General features: G+C 35.4%; 4 protein-coding genes across 4 annotated transcripts; all 4 read left to right on the top strand.

The window, feature by feature from the left end:
- The first annotated feature begins 315 nt into the window (after positions 1–315).
- Positions 316–4,309, top strand: LOC113319071 (denticleless protein homolog). The gene is made up of 17 exons (XM_026567367.1): positions 316–422; positions 514–635; positions 773–881; positions 992–1,056; positions 1,226–1,264; positions 1,416–1,512; positions 1,599–1,695; positions 1,773–1,836; positions 1,919–1,995; positions 2,099–2,180; positions 2,479–2,558; positions 2,721–2,805; positions 2,889–2,957; positions 3,041–3,108; positions 3,208–3,256; positions 3,393–3,918; positions 4,004–4,309. The coding sequence occupies exons 1-16, from the start codon at positions 350–352 to the stop codon at positions 3,789–3,791; spliced, it is 1,575 nt and encodes a 524-aa protein (XP_026423152.1). The 5' UTR covers positions 316–349; the 3' UTR covers positions 3,792–3,918; positions 4,004–4,309.
- A 613-nt stretch (positions 4,310–4,922) lies between these two features.
- LOC113315309 (putative pentatricopeptide repeat-containing protein At1g64310) lies at positions 4,923–5,978 on the top strand. The gene has a single exon (XM_026563603.1). The coding sequence runs from the start codon at positions 4,923–4,925 to the stop codon at positions 5,976–5,978; it is 1,056 nt and encodes a 351-aa protein (XP_026419388.1).
- A 664-nt stretch (positions 5,979–6,642) lies between these two features.
- Positions 6,643–7,335, top strand: LOC113315308. Its single transcript, XM_026563602.1, has one exon. It carries the CDS (start codon positions 6,643–6,645, stop codon positions 7,333–7,335), a length of 693 nt encoding a protein of 230 aa, XP_026419387.1.
- Positions 7,336–19,446: 12,111 nt separating this feature from the next.
- On the top strand, positions 19,447–21,550 carry LOC113315307 (protein POOR HOMOLOGOUS SYNAPSIS 1-like). Its single transcript, XM_026563601.1, has 5 exons — positions 19,447–19,584; positions 19,984–20,082; positions 20,189–20,292; positions 20,411–20,880; positions 20,984–21,550. The coding sequence occupies exons 1-4, from the start codon at positions 19,447–19,449 to the stop codon at positions 20,556–20,558; spliced, it is 489 nt and encodes a 162-aa protein (XP_026419386.1). The 3' UTR covers positions 20,559–20,880; positions 20,984–21,550.
- The last annotated feature ends 440 nt before the right edge of the window (positions 21,551–21,990 follow it).

Genomic DNA, 21,990 nt, shown 5'->3' with positions numbered 1-21,990 from the left:
GTAAACTCTAACGAGGTTGTTTGAAGCGTTCGAAGATATACAAACGATCGTCTTTACGAGCCAAACACACTCGGCACTCCCTATCCCTAGTGTAAGAAACCGACTGATACCGTGGGCCTCTAAAGACCTAAAAACGTACTATATAGAAAACATTTGACTTTCCACTTCTTCTCTCCCTCCCTCCACCGTCATTAACTTCTGAATTTCGTTTCCCTTCTCTCCCGCCTTATCCCCATTTTGGCGCCAATATTAAAACTAAAACAAAATAAAAATAAAAGCAAAATCACTTCCCAAGAGTCCAAGACCCAACTCAACTCCTCAGATATTCTCTCTCTCTTCAACACTGGTAATGGAGACCTCAAGCTCAACCCCTCCTTCCTTCTTCCGTGAAATCAAAACCAGAGAACTCAATGGATTCAGAGGTACCTACCCTCTCCCTCTCTCTCTGTGCGTGTGTTCTATTTGATTTTAGATCTAGCTTTTAATCTTAACTTTATCAATTCATTAATGCAGTAAATAAAAGACCATATCTAGGTAATTTATCATCAGATTCAGCTAGTTTTGGAGGTGCTGGAGTACTATCTATTGAACACAGTGGAATCTCTAATCCACCATTAGCGCTTTCATATTCTAAGGTAAAGTTATGGTCATAAATTTTGACGGATTTATTTGGAAATGTTTTGCATATTAAACCCTTTCAATCTTATTGTTTTTTGTTTTCATTTTCGGGATGATTTGTATAACCCCAATTTTGAAATACCTAATATTTCAGACAAATGGAAATTCTCATTTACTTGCTGTTACCGATGAAGATGGATGTGTTAGCTTGTTTGATACTCGTCAAAGACTCCCATCTTTTACTAACTGCCGAGAGAAAGCAGGTTTGATTACTGTCTCTATATCTGTTTGTCTTCTATGTAGCTAACATTTAACGGCTTTTGTTGTGTTTGCTGAAATTGGGAATTTGGGTTTTGTTCTATGTGTGTTTCAGTGGAAGCTAGGGTATGCGAATGGGAAGCTCATGATAATGCAATCTTCGATTTATGCTGGACTAAGGTATTTCCATGATTTGATTGGTAATCATATTTCATTTCTGCGTCAACCTGTCAGCCTTCTGTCTCGAAGTTGTGTTCGCCAGGAGCTGATGGTTATGTTAGAGTGAGATTATGTTAGATTAGGATTTTCTTAATCACCCGCTGAACCTACAACTTCTATCTCTTTACAGGATGACACTCGCATTTTGACAGCTTCAGGAGATCAAAAGGTAAGTTAAATGATTTTTAATTATGCTGATTCGGCTATATGTGTTTGCTTGATAAAGAAAGGGTTGAACAGCTTACGTTTATGAGATGTATGTATGACTAAACCTTCTTATAGAACTGAACTAATGTATTGTATAAATTTTGGGTATGTAGATAAAGATTTGGAATGTGGAAAAAAGGGTCTGCATTGGTGTTTTGACTGGTCATACAGGAAGTGTAAAGTCAGTATGTGCCCACCCATCTAATCCTGGTAAGTAAATGCTCGTTTGAGATATTTTAATCCTTGTGAAAGACTTGGGATGTCTAATTGCTCCAGAGTTTGTTAATTTTTGTCAGATCTTATTGTATCTGGTTCAAGAGACGGATCATTTGCTCAGTGGGATTTGAGATGCAAACGTAGCCACATAAGTGATCAAGGAGAAACCTCCTTAATGTAATCATTTGTTATCTCAATTGTTTTTTTCTTTTTGATCCTTGTTGATTTCTGATCCATGCATTTCTCCACTGCAGCCCAACTTCTGTAGTCAAAGAGGCTCACACTTCAGTTCAAGGAAAGCGGGTTAGGCATGGCAAGGTTTGTTCCTAACTAAATCTATTTTTCTCTTTGTGAACAGTTAATTGCTTTGATATCCACAATCAATTGTTAGTTCTGACAGGCCGCTTCCAAGAGTATAACTTCTGTTATTTATCTCAAAGATGAGAACTCTATTGCAACTGCAGGGGCAGTGGACAGGTTTGTTCAAAACCCATCAGATACTTCTCAATCTAAGCTTGACGTTGCTTGCTATTTGTACCTCGTCAATAATTGCTTCTTTTTGAATGTCTTATCATATCAGTGTTGTAAAATTCTGGGATACACGCAGCCTGAAAACCCACATCACCCAGGCACACCCAAAACCAGCTTCGTCAAGTGAAAAGGTCAGTTGAACTTGAACCTAGTTGTTTAATTTATATTAACATATCACAGGGTGGTTATTATAATTAATTGACACACTCCTTTACATTCCAATTTTAATAGATGCTCAAGTTCACATTGAACTGCTTTTACCTGTTGGCACAAAGCACGCCAATGGAAAGATTTTAAAACCCGCTGATTTGATTTAACTAACTCATTCTATTAACTGTTAGTGTGTTACGTATATTCTATAGTAGGATTTTAAAGCATCCGATATGTCCCTTGTGCAGTTTGAGCTTCATTCAATTACTCTATTTTCAGGAAAAAGTTTTACACGGAATATCTTCCCTTACCCAGGATTCCAATGGAGTATTCCTCTCAGCTTCTTGCATGGACAATAGGTATCTTTAAAATGATCTTCTCATTTGATGTTTCATGCCATCTTCACTTACATGACGACGAGCATGGAAACTCTTCTGCATTGTTAAACTGTTAGTATCATTTGCTGATATAAGTGTGCTTTAAAGCAAATCTAATGGATAATTCTTTTTTGGTTCGAGCAGAATTTATGTCTACAATATGCTACAGCTTGACAAGGGTCCTGTTAATACTTTCTCTGGCAGTCAATTCGAGTCATTTTATGTAAAGGTAACCTTCCTATGTTTATTCAATGTTTGGTTTCATTCAAGGTTTTGATCTTGTCTTACAATCTAATTTGTACACAATTGCAGTCAGCAATTAGCCCAGATGGAGCTTATGTTCTGAGTGGGTCAAGTGATCATAATGCCTACATTTGGCAGGTAATGCATGATCCCTACATGATTTGCTTCTTCTCCAGGGCTTATTTTTTGGATATAGTCTTAACAAAATCTGTTATCTTTAGCTGAAAAACCCTGAAGCAGATCCAATAATACTAGAAGGTCATGAAGGAGAAGTTACAGCAGTAGATTGGTATGTAACTCGCACAGCTGGCAGAGCTGGCGTTTCACTCATACGATACCATGTAGATGCCAGTTTCTCTAATTTCCCTTTTTTTGTTTTGTTTTACAGGTGCCCATCTGAGATAGGAAAGATTGCAACTGCTTCAGATGATTTCACAGTAAGAATTTGTAGACTAACATCATGATAAATAGGAAAACGATATAAAGATGCAACAGCTACGGGAAAACTATCTATATATGTACTACTTCCTTTGCATATCATTGTTATTCATCTGATCTATTTTCATTTGACAGGTCCGTGTCTGGAACATACAGAAAGGGTACTCTAGTAAAAATTCCCCAACATGCATAAGGAAGAGAGTAATGGCTATACCAAGAACGGATTGTAGGAAGCTGTTCAGGGATGAAGATCAAACTGAGCTAACAAAAGCTGACAGCAACTCCTGTCACCAAGATGTCTTGGTTGGAGATTTAAGCTCGCCTAATAAGAAGATTAAAATGCCTGAAATTACTACACCTGAATCTTCCATGAAAAAGTTTTCATCAGCCTTCCTAATTAAGGAAGACATAGAGATGGAGAAAACTCCAGAAGCTGCATTGACGAGCCCAACTTCTGTCCTCAACCCACCTTCATCCTTGAAAAGAAAAACTATTCGAGATTACTTTGTTGCAGCTTCAGGAGAGTCTAATTGAGTTGAGGTATTCCCTTTTTCCAGTATATACATAAACTGGGAATCAAGAAGTAGCAAATCCTTTTCTTTTCTCTGGGTTGTGTCTTTCTCTTTTAGAAGCAAGGAACAAGCCTAGTCTATAAATTAAGGTAAGTTTCAGAACCTAATTGTTGAGGTATTTGTTTACTTAAGTACAAACTTAAACATAGTTTACTTCCATTTGTGATATTTCAGGGTTATATATGAAGTGTACAGAAGAATTATTGCATTGGGAGTATATTGTAGTCGAGAAAAGATTTGGTAAATGATTAAATTGCATCCAGGGCGTAGAATCTTGTAATGCAGGAGGAGATACCATGAACTTCATCAACCTTTGAATGATATACTACTTGCCTGACATTGGGTGGATTACTGATTCATTATTATCTAGATATGCTCTTTTTCTTCCAACTGGAAGAGACAGCAACAAGGTTGTAGATGCATCAGCCTCATTCAATTGCTTAACTATGTTAAAATTATGTATTTTGATCTCCCAAGCCATCGTTAAATTTGTAGGATCATGCCGAGTCCACTCCTGCGCCATTATTACATAGCAATTTTGTGCCATAAGAAAAAAGAAGCATAAAAGAACTGGATTGTTTTTCTATTCTAATTTCTACATTCTTATTTGGTTAGCCAAACCCAAAATAGGGTATCCTGGTGTAGTAACTGCAGTTATACACTGCTTTCAAAGCTATTTCCTTAATATTCAACTTGTAGTCCAAATTGACAGTCGGGGTTTGATTAGCCTTTCTAATCAATAATGAGCTAGAGGAATATCCCAGTCTCTGTTTGTCTAGGGGTTTCATTCGTGCAACTCTATCCGAAATCAGCAAAACACTGTCAAGATTGAGATTCACTACAAGTGCTTGCAGAGTTGCAGTATAAAGAAAAATGGGTTTCCAATTATCATCTCTCCTCCACGAACTCACACAATCTCGTCAAACTCTTTCCGTATCGAAACAGTTACGCCTTAATCGTCAGACTAAATCTTTCGTCTGATCCATTTTTTGCAACAAAAATAACCCGATTATATTCCATTAATCATGATCTTCATTCTGCCCGTAAGCTGTTCGATGAAACTCCTGACGGAAGTGTTTATCTATGAAATTCCATGATCAGAGCTTACGCTCAAGAACACAAATTCAAGGATGCTTTCTATCTCTTCACACATACGCGCTGCTCATGTACACCACCCGATAATTACACTTATGCTTGCATCATACGCGCGTGTACTGAGAGAACGGATCCTTTCGGATTGAGAATTGCTCATGGTGGAGTTATTGTGTCAGGTTTAGAGTTTGATTCGGTCACGAGTAGTGCACTGGTTAGTGGTTATTCGAAACTAGCACTTATTGATATAGCTCACACAGTATTTGATGGAATATGCAAGCCGGATTTAGTTCTTTGGAATTCCATGATTGCAGGTTATGGGTATGGGAGGCTTTGGTGTGAAAGCTTAAAATTGTTTAGTGAGATGAGGAAAATGGGAAAAGACCCAGATGGGCAGAATTTTGTTGGTTTAATTTCGGGTGTTAATGATCCACAATTATTAGGAATCTGTCGGGGAATTCATTGTTTATGTTTGAAAAATGGGTTGGATTCAAATTCTCATGTAGCTTCTTCGATTGTGAGTATGTATTCGAGGTGCAGTTGCTTGGATTCAGCTTATAAAACCTTTAGCGGCTTACCGGATCCTGATATAGTTCAATGGTCATCTTTGATAACTGGACTTTCTCAAACTGGTAACTCGGAAGAAGCATTGTTTTTATTCAGAGAAATGATTTTGGAAGGTGAAAGAGCCGATCCTACTTTAATTGCTAGTGTGTTGGGAGATTCCTCAAAGTTGGCGATGGTTGAACCTGGTAGACAAATCCATAGTTTTGTTTTTCGCCATGGGTTTGAATCCGATGTTAAAGTTGCATCTTCATTCATTGATATGTACACAAAATGTGGGGCTTCCATGTTCGGTGTTAGAGTTTTTGAGATAATGCACGAAAGGAACGTTGTCACATATAACTCTATAATTTCAGGTCTTGGTTCAAATGGACTAATTTCAGAAGCTTTTTTAGTGTTTCAAGAGATGGTGGAAAAAGGATTCAAACCTGATCTTTCAACTTTTTCAGCTCTTCTTAGTAATTGCAGTCATGGGGGATTGGTTAGGTGTTAAGTATAGCATTCAGTCAAGTCAAATTTTATCAAGTCAAAGTTATGTTGACCTTACAGACAAGTCAGTTATGTAATGATAAAACAAATAAATACTCTCAGACAGCCTGTGTGGTCTTTAACAATTCATTCAATAACAAAAATACTTTTTCTGCTTCTTATCTTCTCTGATATTTCTCATGGTATCAGATGGGTTGAGATCCAAACCCTGAATTTTTTACAAACCAGCTCAAAATCTTTTACAATAATCGTTTACAGCTGATTAAGATCTTAATCTTTCACAGATTAATCATTCATATACAGTTTTTCATAACAAGTTTTACATCAAGATCTTCAAGATTCTAATTCTTTAATCAGGGAGTTGCAATTTTATGGTTAGAAGAAGCAATCGTATCAATCTAGTACCAGAAGTTTCAATTGTATCAATGTCTTCCGCTGCATCAACGTCTGATAATGGTAATTTTACACTTCCTTTCACCAACATCACTAACTTTGTTTCTCTTAAGTCAGATAATACAAATTTTATTTTATGGTGCGACCAATTTGAGTCTATCTTGATTACAACTCATTTGTATGGTCATGTTAATGGAGAGATTCCAATGCCATAGGAGAAAATTATGATTAATGGTGTTCTTAGTTTAAACCCAAAATGGGTTCAATGGAGAAAGATGGATCGATTTGTTGTTAGTTGTCTAAAAGCTACATTCACATCTACAATTTCTGGGGATGTTCTTAGTCTAACTACATCAAGAGAAATATGGGAATTTCTTGAGTCCTGTTTTCAAACTCAATATAGAGCAAGAAAGAATATGTTGAGAGCACAATTGTTTGGAATCAAGAGAGGAAATTTAAACATTCTAGTGTATTTACAGAAAATTAAGTCCATAACAGATTCCCTAGCTGCCATTGGAGAGAAAGTTAATGATTCTGATCTTATAATGCATGTTTTGAATGGTTTGGGTAGAGAGTATGATACTTTTATTATCTCAGCTCAAAATAAAGATAATCCTTATACTTTTAGTGAGTTGAAAGCAAGACTACTTACCCATGAGCAGTGGTTATTTGATCAAGACCGTGATACTACTGGAATTTATGATAGTCAACATAATTCCGGCTTATATGCAAGAAATGGTAATTCTAATTCAGGGAATAGTTATAATGCTAATGGTGGCAAGAAGAAGAATGGTTCAAATTTTCCTTATGGAAGAGGTAATGGGAATAAAAGTGGACAATATGGAAGTAGTTTTTCTAATATTCAAGGAAATTATGATCCAGGAAGTAGTTCTACATCAACTGGTGGATCTAGGAGGTTTGATTTATCACAAGTTGATTGCCAAATTTGCAGAAAGAAAGGGCATTAGGTGCCATTTTCGATATTATCCTCCATCAAATTCTGGTTTTGTTAGTGTTTCTGAGCCTTCACAATCAGCAATTGGGAATTCTACTTCTACTACACCACAAGCTTTTTCAAGTCAACATACTAATTCAATTCATATTAATGATGATCCTTCAAGCTCTAATTTATGGCTATAAGACTCTGGGGCTTCAGCTCACATGACAGTGATGCTTCATTGTTGCAGAATACTTCCTCCTACAAGGGAAAGGACTCAGTTAAAATTGGCAATGGTAAGTCATTACCTATTTCTCTGACTGGTAATTCTAGTTTGTATACTTCAAATGCTAGTTTTCAGTTACAGAATGTTCTTCATGTTCCTGAGATGAAACATAACTTGTTGTCAGTGGGTCAGTTTACATCAGATAACAAGTGTTACTTTAAGCTAGACCCTACAGGATATGAAATAAGAGACTTGTCCACGGATGCACACTTAGAAAAACGTAGAATGGTTAACAATTTATATCCTATTTCTTCTCAAAACTTTCATCATGCTTTTTCTGCATTACATGGTTCTCAAGAACTTTGGCATTGTAGATTAGGTCATCCTTCTGATAATATTGTTAAACAACTTCATTCATCTAAACACATTATTGTTAATTATTTAAAATCCTCTCCATCTTTATGTCATTCTTGTCAAATTGCCAAAAGTAAAAGGTTACCTTTTCATTTATCTCATTCTCATGCTCTTAATCCTTTATCATTGATTCATTATGATGAATGGGGACCCTCACCAGTTCTTTTTTTACAAGGTTTTAAATACTACATATTATTCATTGATGATTATAGTAGGTTTCATTGGATATATCCAATGGAACTGAAAACTGATGTTTTAAAGTGTTTTATCCATTTCAAAAACTTAACTGAAAATTTGTTTCTACAAAGATACAATCTTTTCAAACAGACGGTGCTAGTGAACTTGTAAAAGGTGCTTTGGGTACTTTTCTTACTTCAAATGACATTAACATCAGAATTTCTTGTCCCAATACTCCTCAGCAAAATGGTCTTGCTGAGAGAAAGCATCGACATATAACTGAAATGGGCAATACTTTACTTTTTAATTCTTTCTGTCCTAAACATTTTTGGTGTGATGCTTTATTAACTACAACATATCTAATTAACATAACACCAACTCCAATTCTTCACAATAAATCTCCTTTTGAAGTTCTTCATTCTGTTTTACCTGATTATAGTTTTCTTAAGGTTTTTGGCACTGTATGTTATCCTTTTTTGGGTCATTCAAAATCAGATAAACTTTCTCCTAAGTCAGTCAAATGTATGTTTATAGGTTACAGTCCCTTACACAAAGGGTATAAGTGTTATGATCCAATTTCAAGAAAACTGCATATTTCAAGAAATGTAATCTTTTCAGAACAAGAATTTTATTATTCATCTGATTCTTGTCATTCTAGTACTTCTTCATCTACAATTCCTGCAATTTCTGATTTGTCTTCATCTCCTATTATTACTGATTTAACTTCTCCTTCTGCTCCTTCTAGTTCCATTGTCACAAGATCTATGAGAGGTGTTGTAAAACCAAAAACTTTTCCAGATCATGTCATGCATTGTACTGTTAAACATCCTCTTCCAGTTGCTTTTTCGTCTTTGTTAGATATTCCATCTGAACCAAAAACCTTTAAGAGTGCAATCAAGATTCCTCAGTGGCAAGTCTCAATGAAAGAGGATCATACTGCTTTAAAGGATAATGACACTTGGGAATTAGTTAAACCAGAACCTCACATGAAAATTTTAGTTTGCAAATGGGTATATAGGATTAAGCTTAAAGCAGATGGCAAAGTTGATAGATTCAAATCCAGATTAGTGGCTTTAGGTTATAATCAACAAGATGGTGTTGATTATGGAGAAACCTTTAGTCATGTAGTTAAATCTACTACAGTGAGAATTGTATTGGTTTTAGCTGTTTCACTAAACTGGAAAATAAAACAGTTAGATGTATCAAATGCGTTTTCGCATGGATACTTAAATGAAGCTGTTTACATGGCTCAACCACAAGGTTTTGTGGATCCTGAATTTCCAGATTTTGTTTCTCACTTAAAGAAAAGTTTATATGGTCTCAAACAAGTACCAAGAGCTTGGTTTGAGAGGTTTAGTAATTTTTTGGTTAAATTTGGTTTTACAAGATCAGTGTGTGATTATTCAATGTTCATCTATACTTCTTCCTCTGAAATGATGATACTTCTTTTATATGTTGATGATATTATTCTTACTGAGAATTCTGATGTTGCTATGGATAAGCTAGTTCAAGCTTTAAGTGTTGAGTTTGCTATGAAACAATTAGGGGATCTGAGTTATTTTTTGGGTATTGAAGCTCACAAAAATGAAAATTCTTTGGTTCTTACACAAAAGAAATATACTTTAGAATTACCTAAAAAGGCAAATATGCTTGACTGTAAACCTTGTTCTACACCTGTAGTTAAGGAATCCAGAGCTTCTATCCATGATGGTGTTTTGTTGGAAAATGCAGCTGAATATAGGACAATAGTAGGTAGTCTTCAGTATTTAACAAATACTAGACCAGATATTGCTTTTGGAGTTAACTATGTGTCACAATTCAGGCATGCACCAACTGATGTTCATTATCATTCAGTTAAAAGAATTTTGAGATATTTGAAGGTTACCGTTGGAGTTGGAATTACTCTACACAAAGGTGATATCTCCACAGTAAGAGCTTATACAAATTCTGATTAGGCTGGATACCCAGATACAAGAAGGTCTACATCTGGTTATGCTATATTTCTGGGAAGTTCTCTCATTTCATGGTCTAGTAAGAAACAACCCACTGTTTCTAGGTCTTCTGTTGAAGCAGAATATAAATGTTTATTTGTTACTGCATCTGAGTTAGAATGGCTATCTAATGTGTTTAAGGAATTGCAAATCTCAGTTCATCTTCCAATGCAAATGTTATGTGATAACACTTCAGCTATTTCCTTGGCTTCTAATCCTGTTTTTCATTCCAGGGCCAAGCATATAGAAGTTTAGTATCATGTAGTAAGGGATTTGGTTGATAAAGGTTTTGTGAAGATTCAACATGTTCCTTTTGAAAGTCAGATTGCAGACTTATTCACAAAAGGGTTGTGCTCACCTACTTTTACTTCTTTACTTCAACAACTGTTGGGAGATACGTCAAGTGCTGCTGTTGATGTATCTGAGTGTCAGAATTCTTCATGTATTGCTGATGAAGAAGAACTCTCCTCTGACAATGAAGCTGCTTTGTTTTCTGGACTTGCTCTTCATTCTTCTGTTATGTTTTAAATTTTCAGTTGTTGTTATTTTTTGAGTCTTTCAAGTTGAATTCTGTGAATGTCAGTATCAACTTGAGGGGGGTGTTAAGTATAACATTCAGTCAAGTCAAATCTTGTCAAGCCAAAGTTATGTTGACCTTACAGACAAGTCAGTCATGTAATGATAAAACAAATAAATACTCTCAGACAGCCTGTGTGGTCTTTAACAATTCATTCAATAACAAAAATACTTTTTCTGCTTCTTATCTTCTCTGATATTTCTCATTAGGGATGGCAGGGAAATTTTTCGAAGAATGGAAGAAGATTTCGGTGTCACACCTAGAATTGAACACTATATATATATGGTGAAGCTCTTAGGGTTGGCTGGAGAACTGCAATAAGCTTATGATTTGATTAAGAAAATGAAAGTGCCACCTGATTCAGGAGTTCTGGGTGCTTTATTATCGTGTTGTGTAGTTCATGGGAATTCATAATTTGGCAGAATTATAGCTGATATGCTTTCAGAGATTGATCCGGGCAAAACTGCATATAGAGTTATGCTTTCTAACATATATGCTGCAAAAGAGAAATGGGATAAAGTGAAGAAAGTGAAAGATGAAATTTCTGTTTCTGGTTTGAGAAAAACACCAGGAATTAGCTGTATTTGAGTTTTGAGATAATCTTTCGTTCAGCAAACACATTATGGACCAAGATGCAATTGTTTCCAACTAGTGTTCATCAGTTCAATAAAGAAGTCAACTGCAGGTGCTTATCGTGTCCAATCGGAAGCATGTAATCTGTATCTGGTGTATAGGTCGGCAGCAAACCATAGGATAGGAGCTCAGTGTCAATTTGATCAGACCATTCCCCCCTCTATCGAGTTTCAGACCGAGCAAAGCAGAAAGTCAAACAGAGGAAGTACTGCCTGCTACTATGGGCCCCCTCGTTCTTACACCTCACACAAACTGTATCTTTAAAGTCTTTCTTAGCTATGAATTACAACTCCCAAGATTCCTTTTCGAATAACCATTGCTGAACTGCATAAGTTTGGCACGAATCCTCATATGAAATGAAATACTTCCCAAGTCTCCCATTCCACTGGGTAAAAATACAGAGTCTCAGATTTCTACTTACTGAAGCACTATTTATATACTACAATTTTGATCTCTTTTTCATCATACAACAATTTTTTTATTACTTTTTACACACTTAGAAAAGTTAATCAGCGGGTAATGTTCCTGCCAAGGCTTCCATCCCTATTTCCATTTATTTATTAAAGAATGACAAAATACCCCTCATCTATAAAACGAATCCCCTCTTAGTCCAACACGTAGGAAATCCTCCTTGACAATAATAAATTTAATAATAGTAGTAATTCTTACCAAACAACTAATAAACCTAGGAGAAAGAAATAGTAAAGTGAAGTTCCAGAAGGAGATGTTGCAACCTGTAAACTCAAATAAGATGTTAGAAATAAATTTCTGAAACGCTTAATTAAACATTTAATGAAATCAGCAAACAGAGGACAGAGTCACGTGTTCAACACGCTGTCCTTAACACGATAATTGACCGGTACGCCTCAAGAATGAGTGATGCCTATGCCCCGTGGTCAAGTCGTATCCAGGATAAAACTGCCCGTTGCAAATATTGTTAGCACTACAATACTTGCCCACTCATACGAACTCAACAACAATGGTACAAAGAATAAAAACCACACAGAGGGAGAGAGACGAAAAGAAGAGGATAGTATCTCTTCTGGACACACTTTACAAATGAGAAATTCATTTTCTTTTATAGGCAAAAAGGAGAGTTAATTCAGTGCATTAGTTAAGGAAAAGTTAAGTCACAAATTATGATAGGAATTAATTAAAAACATTTAGGAAATATTCTATCATATTGTTGACATAAGTTATAAAACTCATTTTGGTAAGTAAATAATTTTCTCCCAAGTCATAAGCGCCAAGTTAAGCCTCAAGTTAAGCAAATCAATTAATAGATAATCAAAATTTTATTTTAAATTCTTTAAGGTAATTCAAAATAATTTTGACCAAAAGAAATAAACCTTGATTGACATACATCCATGGCGCAGGCACAAGCCCGAGCCCTAAGCCCAAAACCTTAGCGAGAACACATATTGTCTTCCCGTTCGTACCCGCCCATCTATATTGGTAACTAAGATACTCAACATATATGGAGGACATTTACCTCTAGTATATCCAATGTGGAACTAAAGGTCCTCTTTCATTCACTCATAAGAAAATGAGCAAGCATCCTTGGTGACTCATATGTCAAAAGATAAATTCCAAACCAAGACTATTAAACCAACAAATAAACTCATTTTCTCCAACAATCCCCCACATGAATGAAATACCGATAAAAATCAGAAAACGGAAAGCGAGAAATACCACTTAGGAAAGAGGTGTCCATGAGGTCTTGAACCTTTGCTTAGTGAGAAATTGTGGGAACTACTTGATGGACAGTGAACGCGATGTATTGAACTGCCATCGTTTGGTGTAATCCGCGATAATAACCACGCGTGATATTTCTCTAGGTGCTGTCAAGTTCGTGCCGTTGTGTCCTTTTTGGCCCTGTACAAATCCCGTTTTTCAAAATGCTCTAGAGAATCATCTTTATTCTCATAGGAAGCGACCCACTTCCACATTCAGATAGGAGAGTTCTATCAAGAGTGTTTACTGCTACACCCCACTTCAATCTTAAATTGAAACTATAGAACTCATTAAGACTTAATTAAAGTCGTCCTTCACATGCAGTCACACTATCACGTCTACACCATAGGGAAGGGACAAAGAATGAAATTCTCTGATAGTGTTTACTTTGACCCACCACAAATTAGTTGTCTCATTCAAAACCTTGATCTTGGGATCTCCAGTCAGCAAGGTTGAGTATCCTTCATGGCAAGTTTATTTGATGAGACTAAGCCCCATCCCCCTCGATGCATGACTAACTATCTCTTAGGACAAACCTTTCATCAAAGGTTGCGCGATATTCTCCTTGGACTTTATCCAATCAATGGAAATAATGCCGATTGAGATTAGTTATTTTTAGCTTTAGCTAATATAGCTTGGATAACACAATGTATAGATATACCTGGCACAGGCCTATGCCAGAGAGGAATATCTTGTAAAAAGCATCTTAGGCACTCGGCCCCCTCTCGTGCTTTATCTAGCGCAAACTCTCAGATTCCATAATAAATTGAGCATAATATGTCTGTTTTGAAATATTCCAAAACAAACACTCCTGCTAGAGTGAAAACATATCCACTCGTAGACTTAGACTCATTTGAGTCAACTATCCAGTTTACATCACAAAATCCCTCAAGAACAACAAGATACCTTTCATAAACCAAACAAAAGGTAATAGAGTATTTTAGGTACCGTAATACTCTACTAAGTGCATCCCAATTCTCTTGCTCTGGACTATAAGTATTTCTACTTAACTTACTCACAATATAGGCAATGTCTGGCCTAATACAGTTTATAAAATACATCAGACTTCCTATAACCCGTGAGTATTCAAGTTGTGACACTCTATTACCCTTATTCTTTTTGAGTCTACAACAAGGATCGTACGGAGTATAAGCAGGCTTACAATCAAAATGATTGAATTTTCTAAGCACATATTCAACATAATGAGATTGACTAAGACCATAACCGTTAGAATTTCTTCTAATTTTCATCCCTAAGATTACATCTGCGGGGTTTAAGTTTTTCATGTCAAATTTCTCATTTAGCATGCTCTTAGTGGAATTAATTACATCCATGTTTGTACCAAGTATAATCATATCATCAACATACAAGCATACAATCACACAGGCATCAATCACAAGTTTAGTGTAGACACACTTGTCAGATTCATTGATTTTAAAACCACTAGAAAACATTACATGATCAAATTTTCATGCCATTGTTTAGGTGCTTGTTTCAATCCATACAGAGATTTTTTCATTTTACAAACCTTGTTTTCACAACCTTTCACTACAAAGCCCTCAGGTTGTTCCATGTAAATTTCTTCTTCTAATTCACCATTTAGAAAAGTTGTCTTTACATCCATTTGATGTACCTCTAGGTTATGAACCGCAGCTATAGCAATTAGCATCCTAATGGAAGTAATTCCCATAACGGGTGAGTAGGTATCAAAGAAATCTACACTTTCATGTTGTTATAGCCTTTAGCTACTAATCTAGCCTTGTATTTTTGAATAGTTCCATCTAAGTTACGTTTCCTCCTGAAGATCCATTTACATCCTATGGGATTACACCCTGGAGGTAAATCTACTATCTCCCATGAAACATTCTCTTCAATGGATTCCATTTCACTAATAACAGAATTTTTACACCATGGAGCTTCAGAAGAAGTCATGGCCTCTCTATAAGTATGAGGATCAGTCTCGACTAAAGTTACGAAGTCATCTTCAAAGAAGGTTTTGGTTCTAGGCCTTTTACTTCTCACAGGCTCAATTTCTACTTCGTCTTCCTCTAAAGGTAAAGTCTGACTGGTTGAAGGAACATCTAGGGGATCAACATTTCTCTTACGAAAGTCAGTTTTCAAAGTAAAAACATTCTCAAAAAACACAGCATCCCTAGACTCCATAAAAGTATTCACACCAATTTCAGAAATTTCAGAACTCACAACCATAAATCTATATGCAGAAGTATGCTCAGGATACCCTATGAAGACACAATCAACAGTTTTGGGTCCTATATTGGTTCTTTAGGTTTAGGAATGTGAACCTTAGCCAAATACCCCCACACTTTGAAGTATGCAAAAGAAGGTTGTCTACCTTTCCACAAATCATTTGGAGTTTTATCTGATCCTTTAAAGGGTACTCTATTCAGGATATAGCAGGCTGAGAGGACCACTTTCCCCCACAAGTTCGAAGGTAATCCTGAACTAATTAACATGGCATTAATCATCTTCTTAATGGTACGGTTCTTACGTTCAACTACACCATTAGACTGAGGTAAATAAGGAGGGCTAACTTCGTGTATTAAGCCAGTTTATATACAAAAATCTCCTATAAGAATTTTATACTCACCACCACGGTCAGAGCTAACTGTTTTAATGGTATCATTTAATTGGTTTTCAACTTCTAGTTTATATATCTTAAAGGCTGTTAAGGCATCATCCTTACCTCTAAGCAAATATAAATGGCAATACCTCGTACAGACATCTATAAAAGTAACAAACCATTTCTTACCACTTCTAGTTTGAACCGATTTCATGTCAACTAGGTCTGACTGAATTAATTCTAAGGATTTAGAATTTCTATGAACATTTTTGCTAAAAGGTTTTCTAGCATACTTGATTCTACGCATATTTCACATTTGTGTTCCTATTCCAAACTAAATTTGGGTATGCAGCCTACATTAGCTAGTTTATGCATTGACTTATAATTTACATTTACAAGTCTATCATGCAAAACATTCAAACACACAAAAGAAAGCACACGAATCAACTATGTTTACTTCATCAGATTTTTCGTTAAGCTTATATGGACCCCAAGTTAATTAACCATTGCGTAAAAAATCACTCCCCTTAGTTACAACAAGTTTTCTAGAATCAATTAAAATCTTAAATCTTTCATCATCTACAACAGAATAAGATACAAGATTCTTTCATATGCCCAGAACATGAAAACTTCATTCAACGTGAGAATATTACAAATATGAGCTGCTGCTCGACCTTTCTCTTTTATGCAACCTCTGTCGCAAATGACCTTTCTCTTTTATGCAACCTCTGTCGCAAATGAGTTACTCACATAGAGTTTCTCGACATCCTCTATCCTATGATAGAAGGTGAACAGGTCTATGTTTCAATAAAAATGCTTGTTGGCTCCAAAATCCACCCACAAATATCTCACATTGGTTATTAAAATAACTTCTGACATCATGCCACCGAACTCGTACTAGTTTTTTTCAACTAAAATAGCATTAACTTTCTACTTATTAAGGTTTTACGTTTTCTACAATTACTTTCATTTGACCAGGAATTTTACAAACATAATAATAACCCTTAATTAAAGTAATGTTAGATTTAGGTCTACAAAACATACCTTTCTTACAAGATCTATGCATAGTAATGCATTCGATGTTCTCACCTTTGTCATTTTTGGAAGATTTATTTTCAGCTACATGCGCCTATTAGCCATGTCCCTTGTAGATGGAACCTTTATTCACAAATCACAATTACGAATCAGAAAATAAAATATGAATTTCGAAGATAACATCTCGATTTACAAACTTCGTTTGAACCACCATTTCAAAAAACTCATGGTTACCCCATAAAAACTAATATTGTCAACAACAAATTTCTGCTCGTCAGAATTTTTCAGGAACATTTCACTGTTTTGTAAAATATCGAAAAAATACTTTTACAACTCCAAAAATTCTGAAATTTTACGTGGGTAACTATCAAGATGTCTAATACATTATGCCAAAAGGGTTTATCAAAATTCTTTTTAGGTTAAGAGATAAACTCGAAACTCTACGACTGACCCAAAAAGTTCATTTTTTGCTTTTTCACTCCACAAATAACATCCATGATTGTTGAGTGCAATAATTAAAGACAATGAAAAATCAAATAAACAAAAATTATTGATACTTATATCGTTTATAATGGTAGTGATCGGTTTGACAAAACGGATGAGATCCCCAGAAAATTTTGCAGACCCATGAACATCGTTCTTACCCATTGTTATAGATAAAAAAGACTATCGTGTTAAGATTGTTGCAACCTGTAACAATAAAATACTCAAAGAAGATGTTAGAAATAAATTTCTCAAACGCTTAATTAAACACTTAATGGAAGCAACAAACATAGAACAAAGTCACTTGTTCAACACGCTGTCCTTAACACGATAGTTGACCGGTACGCCTCAAGAATGAGTGATGCCTATACCCTGTGGTCAAGTCGTATCCAGGATAAAACTTCCCGTTGCAAATATTGTTAGCACTACAATACTTTCCCACTCATACAAACTCAACAGCAATGGCACAAAGAATAAAAACCACACAGAGGGAGAGAGACGAAAAGAAGAGGATAATATCTCTTCTGGACACACTTTGCAAATGAGAAATTCATTTTCTTTTATAAACAAAAAGGAGAGTTAATTCAGTGCATTAATTAAGGAAAAATTAAGTCACAAACTATGACAAGAATTAATTAAAAACATTTAGGAAATTTTCTGTCATAATGTTGACATAAGTTATAAAACTCATTTTGATAAGTAAATAATTTTCTCCCAAGTCATAAGCCCAAGTTAAGCAAATCAATTAATAGATAATCAAAAAATTATTTTAAATTCTTTAAGATAATTCAAAATAATTTTGACCAAAAAAAATAAACCTTGATTGACATACATCCACGACGCAGACACAAGCCCGAGCCCTAATCCCAAAGCCTTAGCGAGAACAAAATATTGTCTTCCCGCTCGTGCCCGCCCATCCATATTGGTAACTAAGATACTCAACATATATGGATGACATTTACCTCTAGTATATCCAATGTGGAACTAAAGGTCCTCTTTCATTCACTCGTAAGAAAATGAGCAAGCATCCTTGGTGACTCATATGTCACAAGATCAAATCCAAACCAAGACCATTAAACCAACAAATAAACTCATTTTCTCCAACATGAGAGAGTGAGATGGAAGAAAGGAATCAGTCACAACTGGTAAGAGTAGTGGAAAACGACCACCTTAAGTATGGATGGGAAGTTGAGTATGCAAGATTCTTCAATTTCCCAAAATCATCATTATCTTCAACAAATCTCAAAATATTACCTAAACATAGATTTCTTTGTGGTGGAACTTGGTTGTCTTCAGCTTTACTTGCTTCAGTTAATCTCATACACGATCCTTCAAATTTCGATACTATCCTTGTTGTTTATCTCCAAGATAATATCGTTTTAAGTAAACTAAATTTTTTATTCCATTTTTACTCTTCGGATTATTTATTTAGCTGATTATCTGTGGTATAAATTTTGGTTGAGATGGGAAACATTATTTACCTTCTTTCTGAAGCGATGTACTAGTTTTAGGTTTTCTTTTTCATCTTTCGTGGATGAAGACGATCTGCTTGGTTATACTTTACTTTGTTCATCTAGTGAAAGCTTTTTATGTTTGATTTTTCAGCCATTTGGGTTTAGAGTTTGTGTTTAAGGTTTTAATCTTGATTTCTTGATCCGACGTGTCAGTATTTATAGTTTGAGCAAATCTGCTTTCAATTAGTTGATTCCATCTTACAATGTAGTGCGATGTTATTCAGGGTCTCGCTTAGGAAGTTAAAAACTCCCGAACCTTAGGTCATGTTTGGTATAGTTTTCAAAAACAGAGAAAACGGAAAACAGGAGAAAACGCGTTTGGTAAGGACATTTTCAGAAAATGTTTTCTATCTGTTTTCTGTTTTTAAAAACAAAAAAATGAAAACAACAAATTATTGTTTTCTGTGTTTTCTCTTTTTTTCTTTTCTTTATTCTTTTCTTCTTTTCAGAACAAAGTAAGAGATGGGGAATGACTGCAAGTGAGTCATGGCTAATATCACTATCTCTTAGACGAATCTTTACATTTGATCCGATTTAGTTGGTTTTCCTTGTTTTCAAAAACAGTTTACCAAACAAATTTTAGAAAATGAAAACAAGGAAAAAAGGGTATGTTTTTAAAACAGTGGAAAACTATTTTTGAAAACTGATTTTCAAAACTGTACCAAACAGGCCCTAATTTGGTTCAAATGTTATTCCTACTCTAGCGTGTTGGGGGTGGTTTAGTAGAAGATTTAGTAATCTATACTTTTCAAGTAGGTTATGTTCAGGATTGTGCTAATGTTTTGTTACTTGATACAGGAACATCATTTTGTGTGCAATTTGCATTTCTCATGGCCTCAGGTATCATGTGACATAGAGTGCCCTCCTAGAGGAAGTAGAGTTATATTTGCAAGCTACAGAGACTGCGACAGCCAGGCAAGCTTCCAAAACTGATCCATGATATTTTATAAAGATCTGGTGTGATATTAAAATTCTTTCACATATGCTTTCTTGAGATACATAGCTCTTACTCCCTCTTCTGTGGTAGGGAATAAACATGGGTATTAGTGGTCGTAGTGCTCAGTTATATAGAATTAATGTTGATTTCGTTTGATAACGGCTGGTTATATTAAACCTTACAACTGCTGATAGTGGTTATATTAAACGGTCAGAGAGTTGGGATGTTGGTTTATCTGGTTTATTAGTTCTAGTGTATGAATTTCGGCCTTATGGTAATGTATCTTACATGTTACAACTTGCGTTTCAGAAACTATATTTCATTTATTATTATGCCGTCCAAATCAGTTAAAAATACTTGTTATTTGAATTTTCCAGATGCAGAAGTTTGCTATGCGATTTAGAGTAGCAAGTGATGCTCAAGTGTTTATGGATTTCATAAGAGTGCAACCATCACCACCTGCATTTATAGAACAGGTTCTGATCTGTAAATTTTTCTTGTCTCAGAGATGATACACAACCCTCACATGTACTTCAATAGTCTTTCTTACTTTTCTTTTGATTGACATTTCCTGTCCATCAGGAGAGTTTGACAAACAAGAATATGATTGGGAATTCAGAAACTGATTTACGGTCAGAAATCTCGTCCGACTATGAGTTTGTCTCTTCAAATGGACCTTGTTACAGGTTAAAAGCATTTAAGAACCTTTCACGTTTCTTTATCTTCTCATGAATTATCAATTCTGCAAATATGTCGAACATTAAATAGAATTACCAATGCTCATTTTTTGTATTCTTTCTGCAGAATAAGTGAAGAGAACCCTCTGAATGCTCATCCCACCGACTATTTTATGAATCCTCTAGAAACGACTCGTTTATTGGAGCTGCCACCAGTTGCAACAGACAGTGCTGAACTTTCACCAGCTGCCACTTATTCTCCAAAGATGCCATAATATGCAGCTTGTATTCCTAAAATTCAACCAGTTGGTGTTTCTCCAGAGATTGGACTGAACACATGCTCCCAATTACTCAGCATAGACTCTGGAAACTTTTGTGGATCCTTGCTTTCCAGCTTCTCTGCACTATTAACCACCTGTGATGCTGAGGCCGGAGAAGGTAAATAATATATAAAGGTTACAATATACATACATCACTCCTACTTGTTTGTATTTTAATCACACTCCTACTTGTTTGTATTTCTTGATTAAAATAATGTGTTATTTAGTGCAACTATCATTGGCTCCTGAGGAAATTGATATCAAGTCTTAAAGCATGGTAACAATCTGAACTTAATTACTTTTTTTTTTTCTAAAAACCTCTTGATAACCGGTACTTATTGAGCTGTATTATAACATTTTTTTTGGTAATACTTTTGCAGCAACATGTCAGGATCTTCTTTCCATGGTGTGCAAGTGTTCTGCAGCTTTTCTTTACATCGTTAGGTTTGGCATTGCAGCATCCTCCTGAGGATGGTTGTTGTCCATTAATAAAAAAAGTTAAAAAGAATCAAGATTTTGCTTCGATTCCTCACCACATCATTATCCTGGGATCTACCTATTTCATGTGCATTACTCGGTGTTTGTTTGTTCATAGTCCCTTTTATGAGAATTGATCTGCTGGGGTGTTTTTTCTTCTTTTTATGATGCTGATTAAAGTATAGGAAGTAATCAACGAAGTAGGGGGTGTTTTATCACTATAACCAGACACAGTTTTACAGATAAAGTAGTTTTTTCTTCGGTTCATGCCATGATATGTTAGCTTACAACGTCACAAAGTAAATACCCCTTTATTCAGTTTTTGATGTTTGTTAGTTTCCAATGTGATAAATGTGACAGATTATGGCAAGATTTTAATGCATACTTGCATTTGCATCAGCCAACTAATTGCACTTTGATTTGCATTATTTTGCTATTAGTCCATGAGAATTGTATCCTGTATTCTGGTGATAAAGAAATGCCTTGAAATATGTGATCACTACTTTGGCTCAAAACTCATTTTACCGTTCTATAGCCTCTTTTCTTTTCTTTTTTCTGCTGGTGGTGTTGAATTTACGTACTTAACCATGGCCGGAATTCCAGGCTTTAACCCTTCGCGAGATAATTACACTTGCACCATTTTCAACAACATTTGAACCCACTTGCAAAAGAAGTTAAATTGTTTCAAACTTTCAATAGACTTTTAATGTCTTGTCCTTTAGAGAGTATGGTAGCTAACGGGGCTTGTAACAATCTTGAGAGGCCAGATGAAGGCTAACTAGTAGAGTATATCTGATTTTTCAGAACTTTGATATGTCAGCCACCCATTCCAAAAACAGCCAATTAGACGAAACTGGGTTACAGTGAAGTAATGTCCAATTACCCTTGCCCATATATTTCCTATACCTAT

Source organism: Papaver somniferum, chromosome 10 (assembly GCF_003573695.1).
Source record: "Papaver somniferum cultivar HN1 chromosome 10, ASM357369v1, whole genome shotgun sequence".
NCBI lineage: Eukaryota > Viridiplantae > Streptophyta > Magnoliopsida > Ranunculales > Papaveraceae > Papaver > Papaver somniferum.
Note: the sequence above shows the minus strand (reverse complement) of the source record. Positions and strands in the feature narration are given on the sequence as shown.